The sequence below is a fragment of the Remersonia thermophila genome, chromosome 7 (assembly GCF_042764415.1).
Source record: "Remersonia thermophila strain ATCC 22073 chromosome 7, whole genome shotgun sequence".
NCBI classification, from domain to species: Eukaryota; Fungi; Ascomycota; class Sordariomycetes; order Sordariales; family Chaetomiaceae; genus Remersonia; species Remersonia thermophila.
This window is the reverse complement of record NC_092223.1, coordinates 1,346,327-1,373,779: the sequence shown is the minus strand read 5'-3', so window position 1 is coordinate 1,373,779 and position 27,453 is coordinate 1,346,327. Positions and strand designations below refer to the sequence as shown.

Genomic DNA, 27,453 nt, shown 5'->3' with positions numbered 1-27,453 from the left:
TGGCTCCATGGCCTAGCTTGATGAAAAGAGAGCCCGGAAGCGGGGAATGCAGCCGTCCATGTGTAGTTCCGGGGGCGGCAGAGGCGGCATGGTGCGCTTGCAGAAGCCCCGGGTCCAGCAATGAGGTCAAGTCCGAGAGCAGCCGCTGGGGGCATGGCGTGGTTTGATGATTCCCAGCAGGTCGGAACGCTGGGAGAGGGGGGGGGGGTGGCGCAATCCAGGGTTCCTTGTTCCCTTGCGGCATGCCAAGGACCGACGATATGTTCTGGTTGGTCGTACGTTTCGTCAACGCGCTCCACGGTCGTCAAGAAAGAGGCTAGCCCGTGCGGTGGTTTTGTTTTGGCGAACCTGCCGTTTTCCCTGTGGTTTGTTTCCCCTTGCATCGGACCATGGCTCGCGGGACAACAAATGTGAACACAACGAGAGGCACAATTCTGCCGATCCCGTCTCCCATGCCGCTGTGGCCGCTGCGGTGGTGTCTACACAGTACAACGAGGATGGGCATGCCTAACGCGTAGCGTATCTAACATACTACACAGGCACATACGCGGCGTTTCCAGGCAGGATTCGAGTCACTGTCGGTCGGGTTGGAAGCATCCGGCGGTTGGGGGTGGGATGGGTTCGGAGCGATGCACAAAGAGACGGGCCCGAGAGGATGGTTCGTCGCCGGCGGCATGCCCCAAAAAAGGGTCCCCTCATCCGAGGCCTCCACTCGACAAGTAGCTGACGTTACCTTAGCTTCCAGGCGGAACGACGGGAAGGCCCGTTTCCGCATGCTGGTTTGGTTAGTCCTTGGGCGTCGGGCCTCTTTTTGGTTTTCTTCCATCCAACTCCCCTGCGCGTCGACCCCTGCCCCCTTCTGCAACAACAAAAAATAGAAACAGTGGGCGTTGAGCCATCAGGCACAAAGTAAGACGAAGGTCAAGGCATGACCCGGTCCGGTTGCTTTGGTTGGTTCGGCAGTCGGCGGTAATGAGGAGGGGGTTCCGGGTTGGGTTACAGGAGGAACCCATGAACCGCCGGCGCTTTGTCATTCTTGTCATCATTGTCATCATCATCGTCGTTGTCGCCGTTGCCTCATGCTGTTCCACCTCACGCCCTTGGAGAAAACAAGCTCTGTCTTGACGACTCCGAACTCAAATTGAGGATATCGCTAGGCTTCTTCTCGTTGGCGACAGCGAGTGAGTGTCTTGAGGAATCTTTCTGGGCCAGAAACAGAAAGGCGTTGAGTATCTCAACCCTCCTTGGGGAGAAAGGTGTACCTACTTCGCTTCCGCCGGCGGTTCGCAGCCGTCAGATGGGAACCGAGCTAGCATCGCTTGACGACCAGCGGAACAAGGTTGAATTGAGTGAGTGAGTGAGAGAGAGAGAGAGAGAGAGAGAGAGAGAGAGAGAGAGAGAGAGAGAGACAGAGAGAAGACAAGAAGCTCTTGTGCCGTAGACCCAGTTCCCTCCCTCCAGCTGCCGCCATGTCAGCCCCTGAACCAGGCCGTCCGTCGGACCCGGCCCTTGCTACGAGCCCCAACGACGACGCCGATTTCCTCCTCGCCTCCTACGCCCGCCTCCGCCGCGCCGTGGACGCCCTCTCCAGCGCGCCCGACGCTCCCATCCTGCCGTCCCCCGCGGCGATTTCCGCCTGCCTCGCGTCCCTCCCGTCCCGTTCGTCCCCGACCTACCTCCAGCCCCGCGGCGCGGCCGCCACCCACGCCCACCTCCTCGCCGACGTCCTCCCGGCCCTCAACCTCCAGTCCCTCTCCCCGCGCTACCTGGGCTTCGTCACGGGCGGGGTGCTGCCCGTCGCCGAGGCCGCCGACAACCTCGTCTCGGCGGTCGACCAGAACGTGCAGGTGCATTTCCCCCTCCCGCCGAGGCGTCACGATGATAGGAACGACGACAACGACGACGACGACGACGACGATGATGAAGCGGGGGGTCCGGGAGCCGGCGGGAGGTGGACCTGGACGCACTCGGCCAGCACCGCCATCGAGCACCACGCCCTAGGCATGCTGATCGACCTCCTCGACCTCGACCCGGATTTCCACCCCAACCCCGATCATCCTCATCATCATCATCATCAGCAGCAGCAGCAGCAGCAGCAGCAGCAGCAGCAGCAGCACCCTAATGATCCCGCCACAACCGCCGACGCCGCCACGAGCCAGGGCCGCCGTCCCGGCAGGTGGCCCGCGCGCACCTTCACCACCGGCGCGACGGCCTCCAACGTCCTCGGCCTCGCCTGCGCGCGCGACGCCCTGCTCCTCCGGCGGCGCCCCGACGCCTCCGTCTCCGAGCTCGGCCTCGTCGGCGCGTGCCGCGCCGCCGGGGTGGGCGAGATCCGCGTGCTGGCGGCCGCGCCGCACTCGTCGATCGCAAAGGCGGCGAGCGTGGTGGGGCTGGGCAGGGCGTCGGTCAAGGACGTCGGGCGGAAGGACGCGCCGTGGAGGCTGGACGTGGATGCCGTCGAGAGGGAGCTGAGGAGCGGGGGAGCGGGGCCCGAGGAAGGGAGGGGGGTGGTGCACGTGGTGGTGGTCGGGGCGGGGGAGGTCAACACGGGACGCTGGGGGACGGGGGTGCTGGATATGCCCAAGCTGAGGAGCTTGGCGGACAGGTATGGGGCGTGGATTCACGTGGATGGAGGTGAGCTTCCTCCCGCCGTCGGCACGGGGAAAACAGGCGAGAGGAGGATGCGATAATTGACCATGGCTTGCTTGATGCTTAGCTTTCGGCCTCTTCGCGAGAGCGCTGCCCAAGACGGAGGAGTTCCTCGAGCTGCACGCGGGCGTGGCCGGGATGGAGCTGGCCGACAGCATCGCCGCCGACGGACATAAGCTGTTGAACGTGGTACGTGCTGCCCAACAGCCAACCTCCCGATCCCACCACCGCCGCCGCGGCTATGTATTGATGATTACCATTATTACTAACCACCAACCAACCCCACCATCCCCTGCTCCAGCCCTACGACGCGGGCATCTTCCTCTGCCGCGACGCCTCGGTCGCCACCCAGGTCCTTGCCAACCGCAACGCCGCCTACCTCGCCTCGGCCCCTCCCTCCGCCCGAGACCCCGACGCCATCATCAGCCCGCTGAACGTCGGCCTCGACAACTCGCGCCGCTTCCGCGCCCTCCCCGTCTACGCGGTCCTCCTGTCCGAGGGCCGGCCCGGCATCGCCGACATGCTCGCGCGCATGGTCCGTCTGGCGCGCGCCGTGGCAGGCTTCGTGCGCGCGTCCAAGCATTACGAGCTGCTCCCCTCTCCGCGGTCTTCGACCGACGACGACGACGACGTTGACAGCGAGGATGGCGGCGATGACGGCGGCATCTTCATCGTCGTCCTCTTTCGCGCTCGCGACCCGGCACTCAACGACACGCTCGTGGACCGCATCAACGCCTCGGGGCGGATGTTTGTGAGCGGGACGGCGTGGGAAGGGAAAAAGGCGGCGAGGATGGCGGTGGGGAGCTGGCGGGTGGATGTCGAGAGGGACGCGAAGGTGATTGGGGCGGTGCTGAACGAGGTGGCGGAGAGGTTCGCTGCCGAGACGAAGTAGAAAGGCAGGCCGTAAGGGTTGGCAGCGCCGGGAGCGTCGGGAGGTCGAGAGGTCAGGAAGGGCCGAGGCAGGAAGAGATGAGCAGAGAAAGAAAAAAAAGATGCATGGCTTGATGTCGCGATGCTTGATCCGTGTCGCTGTTCGCGTCGTTGTGGCGAATATCGTTGTTGAATAAACTAAAGGGGCCGGCTCAGATCGCCCGAGAAGATGACGGCCCGGAGAGATACCGGGTTCCAGAAAAAAATAGAGGTCCGTGGCTCTTTGACCATATCCCCTTCGACCCTCCACCCCCCCAACTAACCAAACTTCCGGCTCCCGCCCTTAAACTCCTTCTCGCCCCCCTTCTTCCGGCCCTTCCCAATCAGCTCGAGATGTCCCGCCCGCTCGCCCAGCATCTTCTCGGTCCTCTCCACGAGGCCGGCCGTGAACTTCTTTTGGAGCTTGTCGGCCGTGGTCTTTGACTTTTTGACCTTGGTGACGCCGCTCTTTTTCGCCTGCTGCTTGCTGGCAGCCTTGCCGCCTTTGCCTCCCAGGGCGGGCTTGGGTGTCTTTTTCACGGCGCCTTGGGCCATCTTGTTGCGGTTGTTGTTGCTTTGTTGGTGTTGTGGTTGGGTGGTGGAGGTTTGGACGGTTGCAAGGAGCGATGAGACCTAGCAAGAAATAAATAATTCTGCCAGAGCTCACCGCCTTGACATTTCGGGACAATACGATCATAGATATAGTACTGCGTATTATCTGCTCTTCGACATCAAGACTTGGATTCTATTTCCGTCTTGCCTCTGTACGGCGTAACGAAGCTTGGAAAATGTCCAAAAAAAGACCATCTGCCTTGGGAACGATCACGCAAACTCCAGCCCAATATAAAAGAAAAAAAAACAAAAGAAAAAAAAATTGCGATCCCCAGCCAGCCAGCAAGAATACCAATTCCAAACCCACCTGCCCCCAACTCCCACCTGCTTCCTCTCCATCCCAGGCTACTCCAATCTAGCCCGACTCTTCCTCTGCGGCGCTGCCTACCCTGGTGGAGTTAAAGCATAACCCCGTCCCCCTCCTCCTCTTCTCCCTCCTCCTCCTCTTCGCTCCACTCCACCTCCGCCGCCGCCGCCTCCGCCTTGCGCTGCACTTCGGCCAGCCCGCTCAGCTCGGCCACGTACTGCCTGTCCGCCAGCGCCTTCTTGACAAACTCCCAGCCCTCGGCCTTGTACGCGTCCAGGATCGGCCGGCTGCACCCGCTGCAGTGCGGGAACGCCCGGCCGTGGATGACCTTGTTCTGGAAGGTGGACAGGAACCCGCGGATCTGGTGAGGGACGATGCCCAGCGGGTGGTCCTCCGGGTCGCGGGCGAAGCTGGGCCCGGCAGCCGGCGAATCCCACGTGGGCCGGGGGGCGGCGGCGTGTTGCTTTCGAGGGTGCTGGAGGACGCTGGCCAGGAGCTCGACGAGCAGGGCGGACGCGATGGCCGCGACGCCCGGGCGGGTGACGGTGCATTGCTGGTCGAGGGTTTGGTCTTTCATCGACTGCGGCGTCCGTCAGCTTCATGTTCACACGCCGTTGCGGCGAGATAGGGGAATGAGGGCGACCTACATCGGCGGCAACCACGACGTCGTTGCAAAAGTAACACCCCACGTCGCCGTCGTCGTTGTCGTCGTTGTCGCTGGCGTCCTCCCGTGCGCCGCCATGTCGCATCACCACGTACGTGTCGAAGCCGAGGGCCGCGTTCATGACAATCTTGTTGGCCGCCTTGCCCATGACCGTCGGCAGCCAGCGCGACTCGCGCGTATCCATCAGCAGGAAGATGGCGTCGTGCGCGTCGATGAGCTCCTGGAGCTTGGTAAAATCCGCCTTTGTTTTGGCTTCATCCAGGACAGGATGCCCCAGCATCGGCACTTGCAAAACATGTCCCTCGGCGTCCACGCCGGGGTAGATCTGTTTGAGAGCCTCGGCGGCGCGGACGGCCTTGCGCTTCCCTCCCGAGAGACAGTCGTTGAACTCAAACAGCGGCTGCCGGACGGGGTTCGAGAACGAGACGGTGCCGTAGTCGACGAACGTGATCTTGCGCACGCCCCAGCCCATCAGGTTCCTCGACACGTAGCTGCCAAGCGTGCCCGCGCCGAGCAGCAGGCACCTGGTGCTCTTGATGGCGTCGAGGTCGAGGTTCGGCGCCAGCCGCCACTTCATCAGCTTCAGGTTGAGGTCCACGGCCTGGTCGGCCAGCCGCGTCGGGTCCATGTACTCGGCGAGATGGACGCGGCGCGCCCTGAGCTTCCCGACATCGTCTCGTTCCCAGCCGATCACCGCAGGCATCTTGGACGGCTTCGTGTCGCTCGCCTCGCCCGTCTCCTCCGCCGCCAGCGGGAGGATGATGCTCCTAGCCTCGTGCCTCCTCGGCTGCGTGTCGCGGTAGCACAGGATCTGGACCTTGCTGAGGCGGTACCGCTGCCGGACGAGGGCCAGGAGGTTGCGCAGGGGCCATGAAGGGTACTCGGCGTAGTTGGAAGGATCGACGAAGGCGACGTATCGATCCTCCTCGGGAACGTTGTCGAAGAAGCCCGCCTCATAATCGCGCAGCGAGCCGATCTGCCACTGGTACCCGATGTCGACGGGGTCCTCTTCGGATGGCGTCTCGGGCTTGCCGCGGACCTTCTTGGCGAGGAAGAAGCCGTGCTCCCCTTCGGTGCTGACGGAATACCGCCAGGTTCCCACGGCTTCCACGAGCGCCGTGCTCTCGTTGGAGGTGAGGCGCCCGACCGGCCCGGACCGCTTCCAGGGGGCATCCGACTGGAGCGCGGGGAAAGCGAACCAGTAGGTGAACTGGTACTTTTTGAGGTCGGCAAACGAGAGGATGATGAAGGAAGAGAGCAGCGAGGGCACCGAGTAGATGGTGCCGTCCTGGATGGCCTCCCATATCTGTCCCGGGGGGCGTCAACACCATGAAGCATCCAGGGCGAGCCGAGGATCGAGTCGCAACCCACCTGGCGGCCGGCATCCGTGATCATGGCGGCCTTGTCGGCGTTCTTGAAGTCTTCGATCGTGTTGAAGTTTTTGATGTATCCTTTGGCCCGCGTCATCCCGGAAGGCACGCTGCGGCGGGTTAGCACGGCGTCAAGGCGATGAAGGCCCCCTAGGCGGCCGACCTACTCGTTGCTTCTCAGGGCACCGGCGTGGATCTGCATCTTGGTGCCGGCTTCCGGGTCCGCCTGCGGCCGAGGCTCGTACAGACCGAGCACGGGGCGCGCCGAGTCATCCAGCTTGTCATGATCGAGCTTTGACGAGAAGAGGGCCGTATAAAAGGGAAGCTCGATCTCGGACGAGAACGGCACAAACTTGAGGGCGCTCATGGCGGCTGGTGGCCGGCGTCACAGCTAATCACGGAACTCAGCTGATGCGGTGTTAGTGGAGACCTGATGCGGGTTGGTGTCGAAGAGCCCGGTGGGTTAAGTATATCCTATGGGCGGCTGGCTGTCTTGTCGCAGCAAAAGGGGTTGGACGCCTTGGGCTCGAGCCCACGCCAGAATGACGCAGGTGTGTCGGACAGCCGGGTGCGTGTGTGAACCAGGCAAAGGGTACGGCCGACGTTGACCTCGTCCCACCGCAGCTTGTGGATAGGGCGGCCGCACACGTGGGGTTGGGTTCCCTTTTACAAGGCCAGCCTTGGCGTCTTGCCCAACTCCCGAGATGGCCCCGGCAAGCTCCAAGGCTCGAAAGAAAACCCAGCGGCTCAGGACCAGCCGTGAAAGAGACGGTGCAGCGGGAACTATCACGGACGGTCTGATTATTCAGAGCGAAGAGTTGGAGCAGGCGTCTGGGGGCGCAGGTGGTGGTGATGCTGGGGAAAGGCAGCTGGGTCAGCTGTCAGCTGTTGGTTCCAGGCTAACGTATCGGGACAATGACCAGCAGGTCAATGACCCAGCATGTCACAGGATCCAGATCCGTCGGCTTGGATGTGGCCCTGGATCGCCCGTTTGGGTAGGTTTGATGATGCGGCTGGCGGGAAGCAGTTAGGCAACAGAGAAAAAGAAAAAAACAAAAGATGCACCCTCTTTCCGGTCCTGCACCTACTGAGTAGTTACTGAGTAATTCGACAACGTTACGCCCATGGGGAGCTTGCCCGCCTGGAGTGAGGGGCAATCGGGGGGATGGGAAGGGGGGGGACAACGCCAAGCGAAGGTAGGTCATGCCTGAGGTGGCTTCCTGCCCCTCATCGCGGGGAGCTAAAGGCCCGGGCTGGCCTGGCAAAAGGCCCCTCCCGTGGCCGACAGCCCACAGAACCCCACCTTCCCCAGCGACCCATGTCTTGGCGTGTAAGTACGCCGTACGCAGTACACACAGTACGTCTGGGTGTAAGCCAGTATTACATGTAACTCAGGTACCAGGGAACGACGCGTACCGCGTACCACGTAAAGTGGTAAGGCGGCCCGGCGCGTTTCATTCCCGCTCCCAAGACACCACCGAAAGACGCCCGTCACGGGACTCTCAGCGTGCGACTCGGCGTCATGTTCATCGGCATCTGCGGCAGTAAATCCCCCCCTCCCCCCGGCTTTCTTTATGAACGTCACCACGTCTGTGCCTGGGTTGGGTTTGACACGGTTTTGCAGGCATCTGCGCCGGAAAGCGCACCATTGCCCAGTACTTGGTTGACCACCATGGCTTTACCCAGCTCTACCTGCGCTCCGGGTCTCATGCCGCCAATGGTCATGCTGTCTCCAACGAGCCCGTCGACGGGGTGGTGGAGGTGAAGGGTGACGGGGCCGACAGCTCTCATGTTTCTGCCTCCTCCTCCTCCTCCTCTTCCTCCTCCTTCCCTTCCTCACGGGTGACGCGAGCCCGGCGCTTCTCTACCCCTGAAGCCCTGCTCGACTTCGTCACCCGACACTGGCGCGACCGCTGGGTCACGACCGACATAGCGTCCGAGGCCGTCCTCGATATGTACTCCCGGCGGCCCTTCTTCCTGCTCCTCAGCGTCGACGCCCCCCTGACCGTCCGCTGGCACCGCTACCGGGCGCGCGAGACGGCCAGCGCCGCAGCAGAAAGCACCGCGGTGGCGCTCCGCTCCCTGACCGCCTCGGAGGCTTGTCCTGCCTCGGCCTCGGTCGACGCCAGCGTCCCGCCTCCCTTGACCCTCGAGCGCTTCGCCCAGCTCTCCGATGCCCAGCTCTACCACCCCGCCACCGGCACCCTCCCGCTCATGTCCCGGGCGTCGGCCCGCCTCCTCAACACCTCGTCCTCCCTCGCCCACCTCTACGCCACCCTCGGCACGCTCGACCTGCTCAACCCCGACCGCCTCCGCCCCTCCTGGGACTCGTACTTCATGTCCCTCGCCTCCCTCGCCGCGCAGCGCAGCAACTGCATGAAGCGCCGCGTCGGCTGCGTCGTGGTGCGCGACCGCCGCGTCGTGTCCACGGGGTACAACGGCACGCCCCGCGGCATGCGCAACTGCGGCGAGGGCGGCTGCGCGCGGTGCAACGCGGGCGAAGGGTCCGGGCACGCCCTGGCGACGTGCCTGTGCATCCACGCCGAGGAGAACGCGCTGCTGGAGGCCGGAAGGGAGAGGCTGACGCAGGGCGCGGTGCTCTACTGCGATACCTGCCCGTGCCTGACGTGCAGCATCAAGATCGTGCAGGTGGGGATCCAAGAGGTGGTGTACCGCTACGGGTACAGCATGGATGGCCAGACGGCGGCGGTGTTTCGGGAGGCCGGGGTGAAGCTGAGGCAGTTTGTGCCGGTGAGTGCCTTGTCTCGCATGCATGCCGCCTGATGTGTTGGAGACTAACGAGCTCACTCTCCGTGTTCCGTGTTTCCAGCCCGCCAACGGCTTGATCCACCTTGAGAAGCCAGACCTGTTCGCATAACGAGGGGTTGTAGCATCGCATCCCTCGATGCGATGAGCCCTCCTCTCTCTGTCTTTGTCCCCCAAGGCATTTCTTTTTGGCAGCCGTTTTTGACGGGCCCTGAGCAGGACCTGGAGGACACAGAGTTGTCTCCCATGTTTTTTTTCTTGTTTTCTTTTTTTTTTTCTCTCTTTTTTGGTTTTTGTTTTCATACCACATTCCTCATGATTCCTCATGATCTGCATCTGCATGGCGTACAAGTAGAGCCGGGGAATGTTTGATGTTTTTTGAGGATACGTGCATGCTATGTAGGTAGTAGTGCCCAGGGATGGGATTCCTTGCTGCTGCGCTAAGTAGTTACCGAAATCCAAGGAGTACATACTACTCTATAATATACTAGTAGCCTTGGGACCACCTCCAACTTGCATCAGCCCATCAACGCCAACATGCCAAACGCTCATGGAATCACCCATGCCCGAATGGGGCCTGCGGTTCGAGACAAGCCCGCTTGACTCTTTGTACTGCTGCCCCTATGCGCCGCTGTTCCTGTTGGAGACCCCACCAATGACGCAACAGCCGAGGCGTAACGCCGCCGACGGGCGTGTGTGTGGCTTGCGTCAAACGGGATGCATGATGCGGCGGGAATGAGACGTGCACTGCCTCTCGCATCCCCGCCATGTCGGCCAGCCTCGAATCCTTCCAGAACCACCAGAAACAAAAATCGGCTGACCCAACGCTAAGAAGCACGGATCGTTGGAACGCACGTTCAGCTCCATCCTTTGCACCGCCGGGCAGCGTGCTGTCCTTGGATGCTCCTCTCCTCCATCGTTTCGCCAATTGTTGTTGTTGTTGTTGCTGTTGACTTGCACCCCTCAAGCACCACCATCTGATCTCCTCGATTGGCATCCGACGAGGCTCTCCCGTTCACCATGGATTCGTTCCAGCTCCTCCGGCGCCGCACCACCGAGCTGTTTCACTCGTTGGAGCAGACGCTGCCCTCGTCCAAGGGCCATGGCCCTCAGGTCCCCACGATGAAGGCCACCTGGGAGAAGCTCCAGCTTCCGCCGCTGCCGCGCTCTTCGCACACGGCCGACGTCGTCGCCGGGACCCTCTACATCTTCGGCGGCGAGGTGGAACCCCGCCGCCCCGTCGACAATGACATGCACGCCATCACCCTGCCCGCCAGCGGCGCCCCGGCGGACTACTACGCCATCAAGGCCAAGCCGGCCCGGCCCCAGCCCGCCGAGCCGGTCGAGTCGAGACCTGCCAACGCCGCCGAAGCAGCCCCGGCGAAGACCCTCGTCTCAGCGAAGCCTGCAGCTCCGGCAAAGCCCAAGGCCTCGGCCGAGGACACCGGATCGTCGGCCGACTCGTCCTCCTCCGACTCGTCCTCCTCCGACGAAGACAGCGACGACGACGACGATTCCAATAACGAAGCCACCTCGTCCGAGGACGGCTCCTCCGAAGAGGAATCGTCCTCGGAGGAGGAGGACGACGACGACTCCAAAAAGGCGCCATCCTCCGCCGCCAAAGGCAAAGCCCCCGCCACCGCGGCCGACACCCCTCTCCCCGACGTGCCCCCTCCGCGCGTCGGCCACGCCTCGGCCGTCATCGGCCACCGCATCTTCATCTTTGGCGGCCGCGGCGGGCCCGATATGGCCCCGCTGGACGAGCGCGGCCGGGTCTGGGTCTTTGACACGCGCACCCACCTCTGGTCCTACCTCGACCCGCGCCACGCGGCGGCCGGGCCGCGCCCTTCGCGACGCCTCCGCCGCACCCGGCCCCGCGGAGCTACCACGCCGCGGTGGCCACCCCGAAGCCGGACGCCCCGCAGACCGTGCCCCTCGCCTCCGGCGCCGCGGCGGCGGCGCCGGGTCACAAGCCCTCGGCCTCGGAGAGCTCGGTCGAGGCGTGGCGCGACTGGGCCCTCGGCACCGACCCGGAGAAGGCGGCCACGTTCGGCACGCCGCAGAACCCCGTCGTCGGCGTCCTCGCCGAGCGCGCCGTCGACGCCGAGTCGGACGGCTACGGCACCTTCCTCGTCCACGGCGGCTGCCTCGGCGACGGCTCCCGCGCCGCCGACGTCTGGGCGTTCGACGTGCGCTCGCGCGTCTGGCAGCGCCTGCCCGACGCCCCGGGCCCCGCCCGCGGCGGCGCCGCCCTGGCCCTGAGCCACCGCGCCGGCGGCGGGCGGCTGTACCGCTTCGGCGGGTTCGACGGCAACGCCCCGCAGGGCGGCCGGCTCGACGTGCTCCCGCTCGGGCTCGACGTGTTCGACGACCAGGTCGCGCGCGGCGAGGCCGTCCTGGTGGCGCGCCCCTCGGGCGCCGCCGCCGCCGGCGCGTGGCAGACGGTGCTCTTTGGCCAGGAGGACGTCGGCTACCGGGAGCCCGACCCGGTCGCGGCCCGGCGCTGGCCGGCGACGGCCTCCCGTTCCCCGGCCGCCGCAGCGTCGCGTCCATGGAGGTCATCACCACGGGCGGCGGCCGCGAGTACCTCGTCGTTATGCTTGGCGAGCGCGAGGCCAGCGGGGCCGGGCACGCCCAAGCGGGCCGGTTCTGGGACGACGCGTGGGCGCTGCCGCTCCAGGCCAACGGGCTGCCTGTCCTCGGGCTGCTGTCATCGCTGGCGGGCAAGGCGGCCGAGGCGGTCTCGGCCGTGGTGGGAGGCGCCGGAGCCGGAGCTCGAGCAAGGCGGACGGCGCCGAGGCGGCGTGGTGCAGGGTGGAGACGAGGCCGCACGACGACGAGGACGACGCGTCGGCCGACGGGCCGGGGCCGAGGGGGTGGGTGGCGAGCTCGCCGCTGCGCGAGCTCGAGGAGAACGCCATCGTGGTGTTTGGCGGGTTGGACGAGCAGAACCGGAGGCTCGGGGATGCTTGGATTCTTCGTCTAGAATGAAGGTCTGGCTGAGAAGGGCCCAGGGCGGCATGGAACCCGTTCCTTTGTGTGTGTGTGAGAGAGAGAGAGAGAAAAGAGCGCGTTTGGTGGGAAAAGCAGCATGCCGAGAGCGTTGAATACCTCTGGAGATGCGAGAGAGGGTGGTGAGAAGGAGTCTTTGGTCTTGCATCCTGATTTGAGCATCATGTCCCAAAACCGAGATAATAACAGCATAGGAAGACGCACTGAGGTACTCCGTAGCCACGATGCCATCACCTCTCTGTCAAGGGTCAAGGGTTGTAGCAAACTTGTGTTGCTCATGTACGACGAGGTGAGGGTTGGCCGACAGCGACCGTCACCTCTTCTAGGGTCTTCTATGTTGTGATCAAGTTGTCCCCCTCCCCCCCCTGCATTTCCATCTCACGTCACTCCGTCGGCCTTGGGGGGGAGAGGTCGGCTGTTGAGCTGCCTGGGATACACCTTTTTAAAGGACATTTATGTCTTTCAAAGAAAGGCCAACGCAGTCAAGGGGGGGGAGGGGGAGGGGGGAAAGGAACATCAACATGATCACATCTATGATATGTGCCAGGGTTCATCATTTTTTATACACACCGTCTTCTAACCTTCCCTCCCCCCCCCCCCCCCCCCCTCGGGTCCCTTTCAAACATAGACATGAAAAAAACAAAGGCGCTCCTAGGCTACAAATCCTCCCTCGTCTTCTCGACCCCCCACGGCTCGCTCGTCAGGCTCGTCAGGCCGGCGCTGTTCTCGCAGGTGCTGCGGCCCGTCTGGGGGCCCGGCTTGGGGGCCTTGCTCACGTCGTTGACGCTCTCCTTGAGGGCCGTCAGCAGCGCCTTGACCGTCTCGGGGGTCAAATCCTCGTAGTAGTCGTCGTTGATCTGGATCATGGGGGCGTTGACGCAGGCACCCAGGCACTCGACCTCGATGAAGGTGAAGAGGCCGTCGGGCGTCGTCTCGCCTTGGGAGATGCCCAGGTGCTCCTTGATGGCCTTCACGATGGCGTCGCTGCCGACGCCGCCGAGCTGGCAGGGGGTCTGGAGAAGGGGAGGTTAGCGAGCGGAGCCATCAGAGGAGGGGGATCTGCCACGGGTGCGGCTTGGAGCCAAGGGACGCACCGTCGTGCACGCCTGGACGTGGAACTTGCCCACGGGCGTCCGGTTGTACATGGTGTAGAACGAGGCGACCTCAAAGACGCGGGACGGGGGCATCTCGAGGATGCGGGCCACCTCGTTCATGACGCTGATGCTGGTGAAGCCGTGCTGGCGCTGGCCCAGGTCGAGCAGCGGCATGACGGCGGCCTTCTTGTACTGGGGCGGGTAGCGCTTGAGGATCTCGGCGATGATGGCCTCGTTCTGCGGGGTGAACTTGAAGGGGATGTCGGGGTTGTTGTCGGGCGTGTTGCGGTGCTGTGCCCCAAGGGCAATGGCCATGGTCAGCTTCCTAGCCCGTTCCTCGGATTCCTCGTCCTTCGCCGCCTCGCCGTGTCCGCGGCGGTCCTCAATGGCTCTGGAGCCGTGGCCGTTGGGCCCCTCGACCCTCGACTTACCACGCTGAGGGTATCGCTCGGTCTCCTCGCCGAGAGCGAGAATGCGCGCGCGGGCGGCGCGACCATGGGCCGGGCTGCCCGGGCCGCCGACCGGGTGGCTGTCCGGAGGAAGGGGGCCAGCTTGCTCGCCATGGCTGCGGGCTCTGTCGGGGTTTTCGGAGGGGGAATCGGTGTCGGCGTCACAAAGATTGGCTCCCAGCTTCCGTCGATCGTTGAACGTCTCTTTGGAGCTCGAATTGCTGATTGGGAAGTGGCACGGACCAGCTCTGGTGGGCTCTGACAATGTCCGACCAATGATTGGTCGGGGCCTCGGAGGTGGGGCCGAGGGGGAGGAGGGGAGGGAGGACGTTGGACATGCATGTGTCGGGGGTCGTCATGCATTTAAACGATACCTTACCTTACACTATCCAACCACCAGATTCAACCACAAGCTCTGGACTTGCCTTTTTGAGGCACAAGAATCTTCCGTTTCACTTCTTGTTCTTCTTTTTCTTCTTCTTCCACTCGCACAGCGTGTAGTACACTCACGCACATGCATACACACAGACACACACACACACACACACACATATATATATATATGTATATGTATATGGATATGGATATGGATATGTATCTATACTACAGACACCTACCTACACACACACATACTCTCTCTCTCCCTCCCTCCCTCTCTTTCTCTGTCAAGATCACGCCCTCCTCCTCAGGTTGAAAGTAACAACCCCAACCACCTGGGTACCGGTAGGGAGGCATGGCATGGCCTACCATGGCCTTTGCGTATTTCCTCGCCTTGGCCTTGCCTGGCCCAGACGGTGTCATGGCAATCCCATCCTCCCATGGCCATGGTTGACGTCGTGCCCGAACACATCCCCCGCCTTCCTGTTCTGCCACAGGACGGGGCAAAACAATGTCGCCCTCCGCCTGGAAACCATGAGATAATGGGGGAGGGGAGGAGGCCGGGCTTCTTGTGGAACCCCAACGTGATTTTGCGTGACTGCGTGCGTCCTATCCAGCCTACGGTCCGAATCCACCGCTACGTCGTAATTGAACGGCAATCAAGAAATAGCAAAGGCTTATTTACGGCGTCTCGGCCGCGGGTTTGCATGCCGCCTCCTCGCACAACTTTCCGTCAATGACAGCCTCCCGGCGCCGAGCACCCCACGCCGGACGGCCCGGCATGCCATGTCAACATTTCACGCAACGCACAGCCCAGCACCGTCCCAAGCGGGAACCGCTTTGGGCCTTGTTTCATTCGGAAAGCTTCCGAAGCGTCCTGTTTCGGGATTGGCAGCTCAGTTCTAGCCGCGGCAGAGTATACTGCCTAATCTGGAACATGGGTTGGGCGGCAACGGCATTGAGCGCTGGCGAGCGTGACGGCCTCCTGCTATCCAACAACACCACTCGCGCAATCTAACCGACGGTCTATATGGCTATATTGCCTGCCCCTTCCCCCCCCCCCCCCCCCTTGCACAATCCGGGGCCCCGCCATCTTGACTACCGCGCCCGCCCTCCCATGCTCCCAAGACCTCGGCGCCGCCGCCGTCCATTTGTCATGGCGGCTCACACGACCCGGTTCAATACGCGTGCAGGTCTTGTCGTGCCCGGTACTTGGACGCTGGGGTGGCATTTCGGCCCACGCGCCCAAGCCTACCGGACCCTAGTTAGACCCCGACGGCGGTGTCCCATCTCGCCGGCCCTGGAGGTATAAGTACCGCCGCGAGCGGCCGCTGGCGGCATCCATCCGCTCACGGCCACCCCCAGCGTCCATTCTCGACAGACCCAGCCTCCGCCGCTAGCCCACCATGAAGCTGTCCCCGACCGCCCTCCTGGCCTCTGCCCTCTCCGTGCAGGGGCACGCCATCTTCCAGGTGCGTTCCCCCGCCTGCTCCTCCAGGGCGTCGAGGACCCGGCCGCTCACCTCCTCCCGCAGCGAGTCACCGTCAACGGCCAGGACCAAGGCTCTCTCACCGGCCTCCGGGCTCCCAACAACAACAACCCGGTGCAGAACGTCAACAGCCAAGACATCGCCTGCGGCGCGCCCGGCTCCCGGTCGCAGGCCGTCATCAACGTGAACGCCGGCGACCGCATCGGCGCGTGGTACCAGCACGTCATCGGCGGCGCCCAGTTCCCCGGCGACCCGGACAACCCGATCGCCCGGTCGCACAAGGGTCCCATCTCGGTCTACCTGGCCAAGGTGGACAACGCCGCGACGGCGAACCACCAGGGCCTTCAGTGGTACGTTTCCCCCCCTCTCCCTCTCTCTCTCTTCAATGACGCGGCCGCCCTCAGGACAGGGCTCTCTCTCTCTCTCTCTCTCTCTCTCTCTCTCTCTCTCTCTCCAGACCAGAGACTCACAAAAAAAAACAAAACAGGTTCAAGGTCTGGCACGAAGGCTTCGACACGTCGTCGCGCCGGTGGGCCGTCGACAACCTCATCAGCAACAACGGCTGGGTCTACTTCCACCTGCCGCAGTGCCTGGCGCCCGGCCACTACCTCATGCGCGTCGAGCTGCTGGCGCTGCACTCGGCCAGCTTCCCGGGCCAGGCCCAGTTCTACATCTCGTGCGCCCAGATCAACGTCCGGCAGGGCGGCTCCTTCAACCCCGCGGGCCGGACCGTCAGCCTCCCCGGCGCCTACCAGTCCAACCACCCGGGCATCCAGATCAACATCTACGGCGCCATGGGCCAGCCCGACAACAACGGCCGGCCGTACCAGATTCCGGGCCCCGAGCCGATCCGGTGCTAGGCGGGAGAGGCGTGGGGAGGTGGACGGCATCCAAGGGTTTGGGTTTGGGTTGGGGTTTGGGCTGGGTTGTAGGTTCAGGTTGGGGTCTTGGGTGGCAGGCGATGCATCAACCACCATCGTATCCATATACCTGGCAATGCATCGTTTCGGCATGGTAGGCCGGTGTCATGCCGGACTTGGCTCCCTACGCAAGAGCCGGGTCGGGTCCGGAACTACCGCCGCATCTACAACACGAGCGAGCTAGATAGGAGAGCTTTCCAGAGAACCACTGAAAAAAAAAAGGTTTGGCCGAATGGACGACCCGAGATGTTCTTCTGAGCGCGCAGGGAGGAACTGTCGTTCCGGAATTCCAGAGCGGGGATCGTCCCGTCGCCGTCCCAGTCGCCTCCCGTTGGTCGCCCGCCCCCATCGATCCGGTTGCTGTCCGACAGCGGGTGGACCGGGCCGGAAATTCAGATTCTGGCAGCTCCGGACGTGGGGGATGCTTGCCCGGCCTTGGCCTGGCTCGCCTTGTCGCTGTCGCCGGGTGAAGGATTGCCATTCCAAAGAACGGCTTCGCGTTCCGACGCATGCGACTTTTTTTTTTTTTTTTTCACCAGCCCAGCGCGCCTGGTTCTTCATGAGGAGGGGTTTCAGCCAGACAGGACCAAAGCTGCTGCTGGGCTGCGGAAGCATGTAACTACTAATATACACGGCAAGGCCCTCTGTTCAGGGCTTCCGCGCAGCCCAATCGCAGCCGCTCTACCCGTGTAAGTTCTCGCCGTGGAGGGTAAGGATAGGGTAATGAGAGAGAGACCCTGATGATTTCCTTTTTTTCTTTCTTTTTTTTCTCTCTCTCAGGTCCGGGAATGGCGAGGATTGTCTCGCCACCCAGAAATAAGGGGGCGTCTCTGGTTCGTCCGTCTCGGGAGAGTCCCCGATGTCCAATGCTGCAGGACAGGTTCCTAGCCAACCTGCGAGAAGCCTTCGTGTCGTTGTCGATAGGGTATTATCGTTCGCATGGCCAACGCGACCATGAGCTCAAGCGCGAAGCGCGAACGATAAGAAAGCCACCGGCAGTAATACGTACTGCAAACTGCAATTGCGGGTGCCATGGTGCGGGCGGGTGCTCCCTGGTTCTGAAGCTCGCGGGCCGGCGGACGACGACGGGCAGGTTGCCACCTGGCGAGCGACCCCGGCCGGGCGAGAGTGATATCATGCCGTTCCTGTCCCCTGCTCCGTGGGGTTTTTGCAGACGGGGACCCTGTCGGGTCTCGCCAGGGTTGGATGGTCTCAGGCGCGGCACGGACAGCGGAACTGGGGCCCCCCCGCGTGCTGGCCCGGTAGGCATGCTAGGTAAAGTGAGTTGGTGCCAAGCAACAAGCCAAGTAGGAAGCGCCGTATGGTAGTAGTAGATGCGTAACGTCAGGTGACATGGCATGCGGGGAGTGGTAATCGGCTGAGACGCCACAAACAGATCTACTACTGTACTGTGTACAGCGTACGTACACACAGTACGCAGTACACACCTACTATAGTAGTAGGTACTGAAAACGTATCCAGGTACATGAGTACCGCGCATACACAGTAGCATCAAGGACCCAAGTCCGCCTAGTAGCAAGCCATGGATCGATGCGGCGATTGTATCTGCTTGTGTGCGCACAAGAGCAGCTCCACGAACCTCCAACAGAGGGAAAATGTCGTCGCAAACGAAACGAAACAAGACGCGAGTCGTGCCGTGTGCCGAGCTCTCCGATGGGTGACCCAGTTCCAACCGAGAGCGGCCCCCCACCCTCTCCCACCCCACCGCCAGGTTCCCTTCCCGACGGTGTGACTGGCCCGGGTCAGGTTGGCCTGCTTGGGTGGGTGGTCAGTCGGGGCTTGGGAAATTCGCGCAGCGGCAGAAGAAAAAAAAATCGACGGTTCCATGGATGCCGAGCGTGACCCGTCGCTCCGAGCCAAGAGAAACAAGACGACCGGGCCCGAGCCAGCAACGAAGAGCCAAGCGCCTGGTCGCTGTCGCTGTCGCTGTCGCTGGGGCCCAGGCTCCATGCCGTTGTCGTCCCACTGGTGGGTGGCCTCCACACCGGGAGCTCCGGTATTTTGTTGCCCTTGCGCCCGTTCTTCCTGGGCCTTCCTCTTTCCTTTTTTTCTTTTTCTTTCCCATCCTCGCTCGATCAATTCCCCTTTCTGCCTTTTTCCCTCCGTCAATCCATCAAAAAGGCGACCTGCCCGCACCCCCAACCCCCCGGTTCCCGCCGCCGAAAGAACGACTCGTCATCTCTGTGGCTTGTGTCGGTTCAGAGCTTCAATCCTCTCCCCCCGACGTCCCAATTTGACACCGCCTCTTGAGCGACCTACAACCGCGTCTTTTTCCTTGCCGTCAACGTTCCATTCGTGGCTTTGGACTGTACGCAGTAGGTAAGCAACCCTCTTCTTCGAACCAATGGCCTCTTTGGGGGGGGCGGACCGGGGTTTGTTTTTCCCTCGAGAGACCTAGCGCCGGGCCGCCGCGGTTGAGGGCGACTCCATGACGGATGCCAAGAACCGTTGCCTCTGGCTACCTAGGTAGCCGGCAGGGGTCCGAGTCCCTCGGCGACGCGGGGAAGAGCACCGACTTCCGAGAAGACGCATCCGGCGACCCTCGCTTCCCCCCTCCCCCCCCCCCCCCCCCACCGTCAAAAAAACGGCGCGGCCGGGCTACCTCAACCGCGAGCCCGTGGCATAAAAAGGGCGCAATGTCCAAATCTCTTCAAGATGCGCACGAGCCTAGAGGGTTTTCCGCCTTGGTGTCAACACGGCTAACGCAATTGGCCCCGTTAGACCCTCTTCTTCAATCTACTTAATACACCCCATCCTCCGGCTCTCGGATTCACTAATACGCCCAACCACCATCCAAAATGGCCGCCGTCGACTACTCCCTCGTCGCTCGCGACACCCTCTCCCGTCTCGCCAAGCGCAGCAACTGGGCCAGCGAGAACTCTGGTGTGGTCCTCGTCTTCTGCATCGCCTTCGTCGTCGTTGTCGGCCTGATCGGCCTTTTCATCTACAAGAAGATCCTCGCCCGCAGGGAGAGGAAGGCGTCTCAGATCTAAACAAACCGCAAAAAAACGACCGGGTCACTTGCTCTAGCCAGCACGGCTCCCCGGCACAGCTCGGGGATCTTCCACGAGACGCGAATTAGGCTTGTCGGTATTTGGCGTTGGACGGGTTGGCGGCGAGATTGAATTTTGACGGGAGTGAAATGGGCCAGTAAAGGAGGGAGGGACGGGGGGAATAGTGGGATGGGGTTAGCGTTGGTAGCGAGGCCATGGCGGAGTTTCGTAGGTGAGAGAGGGGAAGCGGAAGTTGGGGATGCGTTGGGAAGGGAAAGGCGTCTTGATGTCCCACCAGGGCAACCTGGTAAGATGGGAGGAAGAGAAGGGGGGGCGGAGGGGAAGCGGTAGTCGGCAGTGAGGAGAGGAGGAGGAGGAGGACGGAAGCGCAGTTTCGCACCGGATCATCATCGACATATCGGGTTTGAAATGGCTCGCGACGTTATACCACCACCCCGCGGATCCAATTCAACAAGCGGCAAAACCGGCACTTGGCGACGGCGACAAACCGATGAACCCAGCTTTTTTTTTTGACTTTGCATCGGACAAGTCGACCGGCAAACGTTTTGCTCTCGCTACCTCTCTCTCTCTCTCTCGCTCTCTCTCCCAGAAGAAGACGACCTTTCGAACACCGGAAGCAGCCCTCTCTTTGGAAGAATGAGAAGAGGGTAGCTTATCGCCTCGTCGAGGCCGGCCGGCCTGCTTGTCTGCTTGTCGATTTCTCGGCAAACCTTTATGACGGAACGTGACTTTGCTCACCCAAGCAGCGCGCCGGATCTCGTTCCCAGGGAGACTGGCAGCTCGTTTTCAGTATATCCTGTTTTAGCCAGTTCTCCTTTATTTTTTTTTCTCTTAATACAACTTGATACCTTGGTACTCGCGACGTCATCATTTGGCGTGTTCCTTCAACCGCCGCTTCCTCAGCAAGGTAATAATCAATCAACCTTGGCTGCCGCGTGTTAGATGCCAAAAACGGTGGTGTGGAACCATAACAAGTGACAGCGCCGGGATGGCCGGAATGGATTTCCTCTGATGATCACTCCATGTCCGGCGGTAAAATACCGCACCGTTTCTTTCTTGATACGTGCGGATTCCGCCTTGCAATGGCCAAGGCTTTCACCGGGGGATGCAGCCGATCCGATGAATACGTCGGGCTTACACGACATTGTCTGCCCAGGCATGGCAAGGGACATTTACGCCGCTGTGCGAGATCCTCATTGTACCTACTTATACAAATTTATATATAAATATACATGTATCCTGCGCAAGCCATCAGAGAGTCGGTTGGCCCGCAGGATCCGACGAGACGGCCGACAGACTTTGTCATCAAAAAAATCAAAAAAAAAAAAAAAAGGTCTTTCGGAACGCTCGTTCCAAAGTCGTCAAGGCGCAATTCCCGGCGATCCCGCACACGGCATACAGCACAGGACATGTGAAGACGTCCGTTCTGGCATTCGGGGATCCAGGATCCAGTCCGCGTGTGTCCTTGCTCTCTGCATTGATCGTCACGGGAGAAACCGTTTGAGAGAAAAAAACAACAAGAAAGGAACAAAAAGAAGTAGCCCCCATGCCTGCCCAGTGCCGCGTAAATTGCAAGTTCAAACCGCCCCCCGCCCCCCGCCCCCCCCTCCAAAACGCCCAACAGGAGAGATACCCGGACCCCCGCCCATCCAACCCCTCATCCGTACCAGACCGCCCCAAGCGCCGGGTGACCATAATCATACCTTGTGCCATCTTCCTCATACAAGCGTAAAAGGCGTGCTCACCCCCTCAAACCCCTTCACGTCCCCCCTCCACCCCTTCGCGTCCCCAAAGTAGCGGATCCTGTACACGCCTCGCTCCGCCCACTCCTCCGTCTCCCAGACGATCTCGACCTCGCTCGTCCCGAGCAGCTCGCTCGTCCTCCGCCAGCCAAACACCAGCGACCAGTCCGCGTCGTCTCGCACCCGCCGCCACCTCTCGGGCAGCCTCGCCGCCTCGGCTTCGTCCTCGCCCCGCCGCACCTGCAGCCGCTCGACCGAGGCGTAGGTGCCTTCGAGGCGCAGGTTGTTGCGCGGGTTGGCGCCCACGAAAACGGCGCGCACGTCCTGGCCGCGGCGGTAGAGCGGGAGGGGGCCCGCGAGGACGTCGCCGAAGCGTTTGCCCAGGGGCGGGCTGTCGTGGATGACGGGGGAGATGAAGGAGAGGGACGCGTTGGTGTTGTCGGGGGGGAACAGGCCGAGCGTTTCGTGCGACGGCGGGGGCGGGGAGGCCGCGCCTAGGTAGGAGAGGAGCGAGAGGGTTCGGTTGATGTACGCGGCCAGGGTGTGAGGGCCGTAGAGGGTGGAGGCGCCCTCGTACCGCTGGATGGCGTACTCCTCCTCGGTGGTGATGTAGTGCGTGTAGCTGTTGGCCGGGCCGCCGAGGACGACAACGGGGGATGCGAGGGCCGTCGTCGGATCGGAGGCGTTGGTGGCGAGGGGCCTAGGGGGCTCGGCGGCCAGGAGAGCCGCCGATGCGTTCCGCACGGCTTCTTTCCATCGGCGGCCAGCCATCGTGGTCACCTCGCCGGGGCTGACGATGATGAAGAGCTGCCCGACGCGAAAGGCCTGGATGTCGACGACGTTGGGCGTCCAGTCGTAGGGCTTATGGACCTCGCCGACGTCGAGCAACACGGGCTTTGGAGAGTGGCAGGCACGTTGCTCAGGCGAGGCGTCCTTCAACAGGTGCGACACGACCTTCCAGACGGGCGACGTCGTGTTTTCGTTGCCGGAGTGCTGCGTGAAATCAAAGGCACCGGGCCCGTCCGAGGTGCCGGCGGCGAACGAGTACCCCAGAGCCGCCGAGCACGTGCGCGCCTCGGAGCCGTTGGGCAGCAGGAACGAAAAGCCCGTCATGTTGTGGAACGCGTGGAACGACCTCACCGGGCCGCCTCGTACGGGCACCGGGCTCCGTTGGAGCTGGCGGTAGAGGGCCCAGGCGGGCTCGTACTGTCGCCGGCCGATCTCGAAGCACGAGCGGGCACCCGTGTCGTCGGCCTCGAAGAAAGGACCCCGACCGTGGCATGACTGCGACCGGCCGTCGCCACAGGTGCTGGTCTCGAAATCGCACATCTCCCCCGACCCGTCTTCGCACCAGGCCCCGAGCACGTTGGGGCTGGTGTCGCCAACGCTGGCCTGAGAGAACCCGGCCACGAAACCCCTGGCCGCCGTCGGGTCCTCGCGGGCTTGCTTCTCAAACAGATAGGCGGCGACGCCTTTGTTGTCGCCGGCGATCAGGGTGTTGTTGCCGTACAGCGAGGTTCCGTGGGTGGGAAACCACGTCAAGACGCCGATGTTCTTCCCGTCGGAGGCGCGCTGGAACTTGATCAGGGTCATGTCCTTCTCCACCGAGCCATCATCGCCGGCGCTGGCGTTGTACCGCGCCCGCTCCTCTTCGGGGTTGGCGAGGTAGGCAAACAGGCTGCGGTTGATGTTGGCGCCGAAGACCTTGGTGGTGCCGACGCTCAGATGGCCAGGCTGGAGGGTCTCGTGCGCCCTGCGGATGGAGAGAAGAGCGCCGTCGACGATGGCGCGGTACCCCTGGCGGTCGAAGCCTTTGCTGGTGATTTGGGGGAGGAGGTAGTTCAGCCACCCGCCCGGCCCGGCGTGCGAGTGGGTGCCCGTGACGGCGACGTTGTGGTGGCTGTAGACGGCATACTCCGGCCCGAGGTCCTTCAAGCCGTTGAGAATGCCGTAGCGGATGGCCGTGTCACCGGACTGGGTATCCAAAACGAGGTAGACAAATCGTTCCTCGGGTTTCTCGACGTTGCCCACAATGAAGGCGCGCGAGTAGAGCCGCTGCCGCAGCCCGGTGCCCACCTGTTTGGGGTCGGCGTAGCCCATCAGGTTGATCTCGACGACAGGGCCGGTGATATCCGCCTTGCCAACGCCGACGAGATACAGGCCGTCGGCGGACGCGCTGCCGGGGGAGTCGGCGGGGTGCTGCCACGGCGTGACCCGTCGCACCGAGCTTCCGGGGACGCAGGCCCTCAGGACGCAAAGCATCAAGCAACATAAGAACAGAGCGGCAGCACATCTGAACGCAAGGGAGCGACGCTGCCCCGGCCGCCCATCCGGTGTATTTTCTGCATCATCGAAGATCCTATGTTTCGCCGGCTCGCCGGTTGGCCAACCCTCTTCGCAAGACGAGGTGTGCGCTTCACGGTTCGCATCGGGCTTGCGGTCGCCCATCAAGGGACGCAAGCTCTCTGCCATGACAAGTGACAGATGTTGCCGGCGAAGATGCAGGCAAAAGGGCTATCCAAAGGTAGGGTGAACCCGGCATGACCGAGACAAAGTTTGGGGGAAGAAGTTCTCTTGGATCCCGACATCTGGTGAAGGGGTTCGAGAGATAACAGGGTGCTAGGTCAGGGAGGCCAGGGCTCAGGCCAAGGTTACAGTGGACGGGGTTCGATACAACTGCGCCCGTTAGGTCATGGACCACCTACCAGGTACTATTTCAGTAACCTCCCAGACCAACAGGTTCTTGCCGGTTTCAACGGGTCGGATCGCGACAAAAGAGGACATTCTTGGCAGCCGTCATGCTGGAAAGGTCAGCCGCCCCCGCAGTTGCCAAGACCCAGCTTCCCTGGGCATCCATGATGCAAGCGCGGGCCCCGGGAAGGCCTGGCACTGCAGGTGGACCTAGCGCCCAGCCGAGCCCAGACCTATTCGGGCCAGGTGCCAAGACTGGCGCGCCGCGGTGGGACCAAGAATTTCCAGCGGCGCGCGTCCCGGTCCGGGCCCAGCGGGTTTCTGTACGGGGGTCAGTTTCAATTCATCCAACAACGTCGGAAACATTTCATGATAATCCGATACCCTGAGATACCCTTCACACCCACCCAAGCCACCTGCAGCCGGTCCTCGACGCTTCCAGACGGCGAGCTGCAACCTTTTTGCGGATCCTCCAACCACCTGCGCCGTCGTCCTCGCTGTCCAGCTACCTGAGCTATCTCTTACTTCATACATCGTAATCGCTTCTCCGTCGCCGCCGCGCCAACATCCCGTCTAGGGGGGGGGTCAAGGAAGACCGTCCAACATGCCGTCCATCACCACAATCCACGAGTCCCTCCCATGTAAGCCCTCCTCCTCCTCCTCCTCCTCCTTCTTCTTCTTCCCCTCTCTTCTCCTTTCCTGGCACCCAAGGGACCTGCTCAGCTGAACAACCTCCCCCCAAGACATCGACCCCGACCCAACCCCCGCCGAGCGCGCCGCGGCGCAGGCCCTGATCGACGCCGAACGCTCCCTCGTGCCCGACGATCCGTACCACGCCCTGCTCCCGCCGCCGCCACCGTCCCCGTCCTCCTCGCGCTACCTCACCCCGCTCCTCCGCGCCGAGCTCTCCCGCCTCGCGTCCTCCCCGAGCCCCGCCGAAGCCAAGCTCTCCGCCGTCGACTTCTCGCGCTACGAGGCGCCCCCGGACCCGCCGTCGCCGGGCGCCCTGGCCCGGCTCCCCGGGACGAGGCGGCGGCCCGGCTCCGCGACGACCTGGCCCGCGTCCGCACCGCGCACGCCTACGTGTCCTCGCGCAGGGCCCACCTGGCCCTGCTCGACAGCTTCGGCAAGAACGCCTGGCTGGTGGGCAACTACGGGCTGGAGGGCGAGCTGGCGAGCATCGAGCGGGAGCTCGCCGCCGTCAAGAAGGAGATCGACCTGGTGACGTTGCAGCGGAAGCAGGCGCAGGAGGCGGCCGGCGCGGAGCTGGCAGGGTTGCAGGAGACGTGGAAGGGCGGGGTCAGCAGGGTGTTGGAGACGGAAGTTGCCGTCGAGGGGCTGAGGAGGGAGGTTCTGGAGGAGAGGAGGAGGAGAGCCGAGATGGAGGTGGGGGCGTGAGATGGTTTGTTGGAGGTTGTCGGGTGGAAGGGATGATGATAAGCTCGGTGGATAATAGCGCTTGCGGCTGCGAAGGGACCTGGGGCTGGTTGGTTGGTGGCGGATGGAGCGTTGGTTGGAAGGGCATGCCAAAGAAATGGCTGGACCGATGACATCAGAGCCAGAAACATGCATGACGGAAACCAATGAGGACTCTCGATACGAGGGCGGCACGATACAAACATCCAGCCGGCTTTTGACGGCCTGGTTCTTCTCTCCAGGTCCTTTCTGCCCGGGCTGTTGATAACACACACGACTCTAGGAGGGTTCTCAGGCGCCAACCCTTCCGGGATGGACCCGTCGGGGACAAGCCATCCCTCGCTTTCCTCTCGCCGCTTCTCCGTATAACCCATCCCCTTGTCTCCCCGCTTCCTCCTGGCGGACGTGACGTGCAATCTATCCAAGTCCGTCTCCAGGATCGCCAACGCTCAGGTTCCCGCCCCCCTTCCTTTCCCCTTTGTCTATCAAGTCTCCATCGGCTCCGGAGCTCCGGGCTCCGGCTGCACGCCGACATACTGGGTCCTTCTCATGATGCCCTCGACCGGGCCGAGCAAGCGCTGGAACGCATTCTTGCCGAGGCGGGCCACCTTCACCTCGGTCTGGCTCACGACGCTCGCGGCGCGAGGCGCGTCGTTAAGCAACGCCAGCTCGCCAAAGAAATCGCCCTTCCTGTAGTGCTTGACGGGGGTGTCGTTACCGCTCCTATACGCGACGGCCTCGCCCGCCTCAAGCAGGTAGAACTCGTACCCCGGGTCGCCCTCGCGGATGATGGTGTGGCCCGCGGGGAACTTTTGGCTCTCGAGCGCATCGGCGATCTTGGAGCGTTCGTAGGGGGTCAGGCTGGAAAGGAGGGGAACCTCTTCGAGGAAGCCCTCGTACATGCGCCGCCGCGCAAAGGTGGACTCCATCAGGATCCGCCGGAACGTGACGCGGTCCAGAGCCCACAGGGTGCAGTTCGGCTCGGCGGAGATGACCGTCGCCGCGCGGGGAGCGTTGTACATGAGCGCCAGCTCGCCGAAGGAGCCGCCGGCTTCGATCCGGCCCACGTTCTGGCCCATGCCGTCGGGCCCGGGTTGCAGCGAGCCGCTGGGGTTGACGTACACGTCGAACGATCCCTTTTCCACCACGTAAAAGAAGTCGCCCGCGTCGCCTTGCGTAATGACCTTGGCAGGGGTTTAGCGCGCACGTGCGGTCCGAACGGGCAGGCAGAAACTCACCTTGATCCCCTTGGTCGGGATGGGCTTTTCTACCAGGGCACCCAGCACCTGGGAGCTCTGCTCATCGTCGAGGTGGCTGAACAAAAAGTTGCCGCCGATGGCCGTCTGAAGCCGCTCCAGCTGCTCTGGCGTCTTGGGATGCACCGGAGGAGACCAGTTGTCGAGGCTGTCGCCGACAGGTTTCAGGGACTCTGCCGACACCGACGTACGGCGCGCAAAGTTGTACTTGGCCGGGTAGCCTTCCGAGTTGACGGGGCTCCGGACGCTCGGCGGGTGGGACTCGGATCCACCATCCTCTCCTCCGAACGGCCCACGGAATGTGCTTCCGCCCGTTTGGGCCGATTGACCAAAGTTGGGCGTCGTCGGCGACGTCACGGTATCGTTCTCATCTTCCTCGGCCACTCGTTGCATCGCGCTCGAGGTGTCCAGCCTCGCCGAGCCAAAGGGGTTCGAGTGTGCCCCAAAGGGGCTGGTAAAACCCGGATTCGACATGCCGGGCCGTCTAGGGGTCGATTTGTCGTTGAGGACGAATTCACGTCGGGGGGGGGGGGGCTCCCGATCTAAGAGATGGTGTTGGCAGGCCGTATGTAGTAGGCAGGAGCAGGTGGTGGCTAAGCACCTCGGCGAGAGTGCAGTTCGCTTGATCAGTCCGAAGACTCACACGCTGACCCCTGAAAGCTGAGACGTCAAGTCAGATGCAAGCGTCCTTTTC

The 27,453-nt window shown here is 62.7% G+C and overlaps 10 protein-coding genes across 10 annotated transcripts; 6 read left to right on the top strand and 4 right to left on the bottom strand.

Annotated features, from left to right (window-relative positions):
* Nucleotides 1-1,469: 1,469 nt before the first annotated feature.
* VTJ83DRAFT_7345 (uncharacterized protein) lies at nt 1,470-3,541 on the top strand (the record flags this gene model as incomplete). The annotated part of the gene is made up of 3 exons (XM_071014157.1): nt 1,470-2,634; nt 2,717-2,838; nt 2,951-3,541. The coding sequence occupies 3 exons, from the start codon at nt 1,470-1,472 to the stop codon at nt 3,539-3,541; spliced, it is 1,878 nt and encodes a 625-aa protein (XP_070863562.1).
* Nucleotides 3,542-3,837: 296 nt separating this feature from the next.
* Nucleotides 3,838-4,113, bottom strand: VTJ83DRAFT_7344 (uncharacterized protein; the record flags this gene model as incomplete). The annotated part of the gene is made up of 1 exon (XM_071014156.1): nt 3,838-4,113. The coding sequence occupies one exon, from the start codon at nt 4,111-4,113 to the stop codon at nt 3,838-3,840; it is 276 nt and encodes a 91-aa protein (XP_070863561.1).
* Nucleotides 4,114-8,033: 3,920 nt separating this feature from the next.
* Nucleotides 8,034-9,389, top strand: VTJ83DRAFT_7343 (uncharacterized protein; the record flags this gene model as incomplete). The annotated part of the gene is made up of 3 exons (XM_071014155.1): nt 8,034-8,055; nt 8,136-9,262; nt 9,342-9,389. The coding sequence occupies 3 exons, from the start codon at nt 8,034-8,036 to the stop codon at nt 9,387-9,389; spliced, it is 1,197 nt and encodes a 398-aa protein (XP_070863560.1).
* Nucleotides 9,390-10,297: 908 nt separating this feature from the next.
* VTJ83DRAFT_7342 (uncharacterized protein) lies at nt 10,298-12,268 on the top strand (the record flags this gene model as incomplete). The annotated part of the gene is made up of 3 exons (XM_071014154.1): nt 10,298-11,082; nt 11,160-11,860; nt 11,958-12,268. 3 exons carry the CDS (start codon nt 10,298-10,300, stop codon nt 12,266-12,268), a joined length of 1,797 nt encoding a protein of 598 aa, XP_070863559.1.
* A 677-nt stretch (nt 12,269-12,945) lies between these two features.
* VTJ83DRAFT_7341 (uncharacterized protein) lies at nt 12,946-13,946 on the bottom strand (the record flags this gene model as incomplete). The annotated part of the gene is made up of 3 exons (XM_071014153.1): nt 12,946-13,302; nt 13,384-13,674; nt 13,815-13,946. 3 exons carry the CDS (start codon nt 13,944-13,946, stop codon nt 12,946-12,948), a joined length of 780 nt encoding a protein of 259 aa, XP_070863558.1.
* Nucleotides 13,947-15,616: 1,670 nt separating this feature from the next.
* On the top strand, nt 15,617-16,559 carry VTJ83DRAFT_7340 (uncharacterized protein; the record flags this gene model as incomplete). Its single annotated transcript, XM_071014152.1, has 3 exons — nt 15,617-15,682; nt 15,745-16,049; nt 16,187-16,559. The coding sequence occupies 3 exons, from the start codon at nt 15,617-15,619 to the stop codon at nt 16,557-16,559; spliced, it is 744 nt and encodes a 247-aa protein (XP_070863557.1).
* A 2,029-nt stretch (nt 16,560-18,588) lies between these two features.
* Nucleotides 18,589-19,722, top strand: VTJ83DRAFT_7339 (uncharacterized protein; the record flags this gene model as incomplete). The annotated part of the gene is made up of 3 exons (XM_071014150.1): nt 18,589-18,608; nt 18,762-18,959; nt 19,362-19,722. 3 exons carry the CDS (start codon nt 18,589-18,591, stop codon nt 19,720-19,722), a joined length of 579 nt encoding a protein of 192 aa, XP_070863556.1.
* A 1,650-nt stretch (nt 19,723-21,372) lies between these two features.
* Nucleotides 21,373-23,868, bottom strand: VTJ83DRAFT_7338 (uncharacterized protein; the record flags this gene model as incomplete). Its single annotated transcript, XM_071014149.1, has 1 exon — nt 21,373-23,868. The coding sequence occupies one exon, from the start codon at nt 23,866-23,868 to the stop codon at nt 21,373-21,375; it is 2,496 nt and encodes an 831-aa protein (XP_070863555.1).
* Nucleotides 23,869-24,691: 823 nt separating this feature from the next.
* On the top strand, nt 24,692-25,485 carry VTJ83DRAFT_7337 (uncharacterized protein; the record flags this gene model as incomplete). Its single annotated transcript, XM_071014148.1, has 3 exons — nt 24,692-24,728; nt 24,831-25,149; nt 25,209-25,485. The coding sequence occupies 3 exons, from the start codon at nt 24,692-24,694 to the stop codon at nt 25,483-25,485; spliced, it is 633 nt and encodes a 210-aa protein (XP_070863554.1).
* Nucleotides 25,486-25,988: 503 nt separating this feature from the next.
* Nucleotides 25,989-27,233, bottom strand: VTJ83DRAFT_7336 (uncharacterized protein; the record flags this gene model as incomplete). Its single annotated transcript, XM_071014147.1, has 2 exons — nt 25,989-26,687; nt 26,742-27,233. 2 exons carry the CDS (start codon nt 27,231-27,233, stop codon nt 25,989-25,991), a joined length of 1,191 nt encoding a protein of 396 aa, XP_070863553.1.
* Nucleotides 27,234-27,453: the final 220 nt, after the last annotated feature.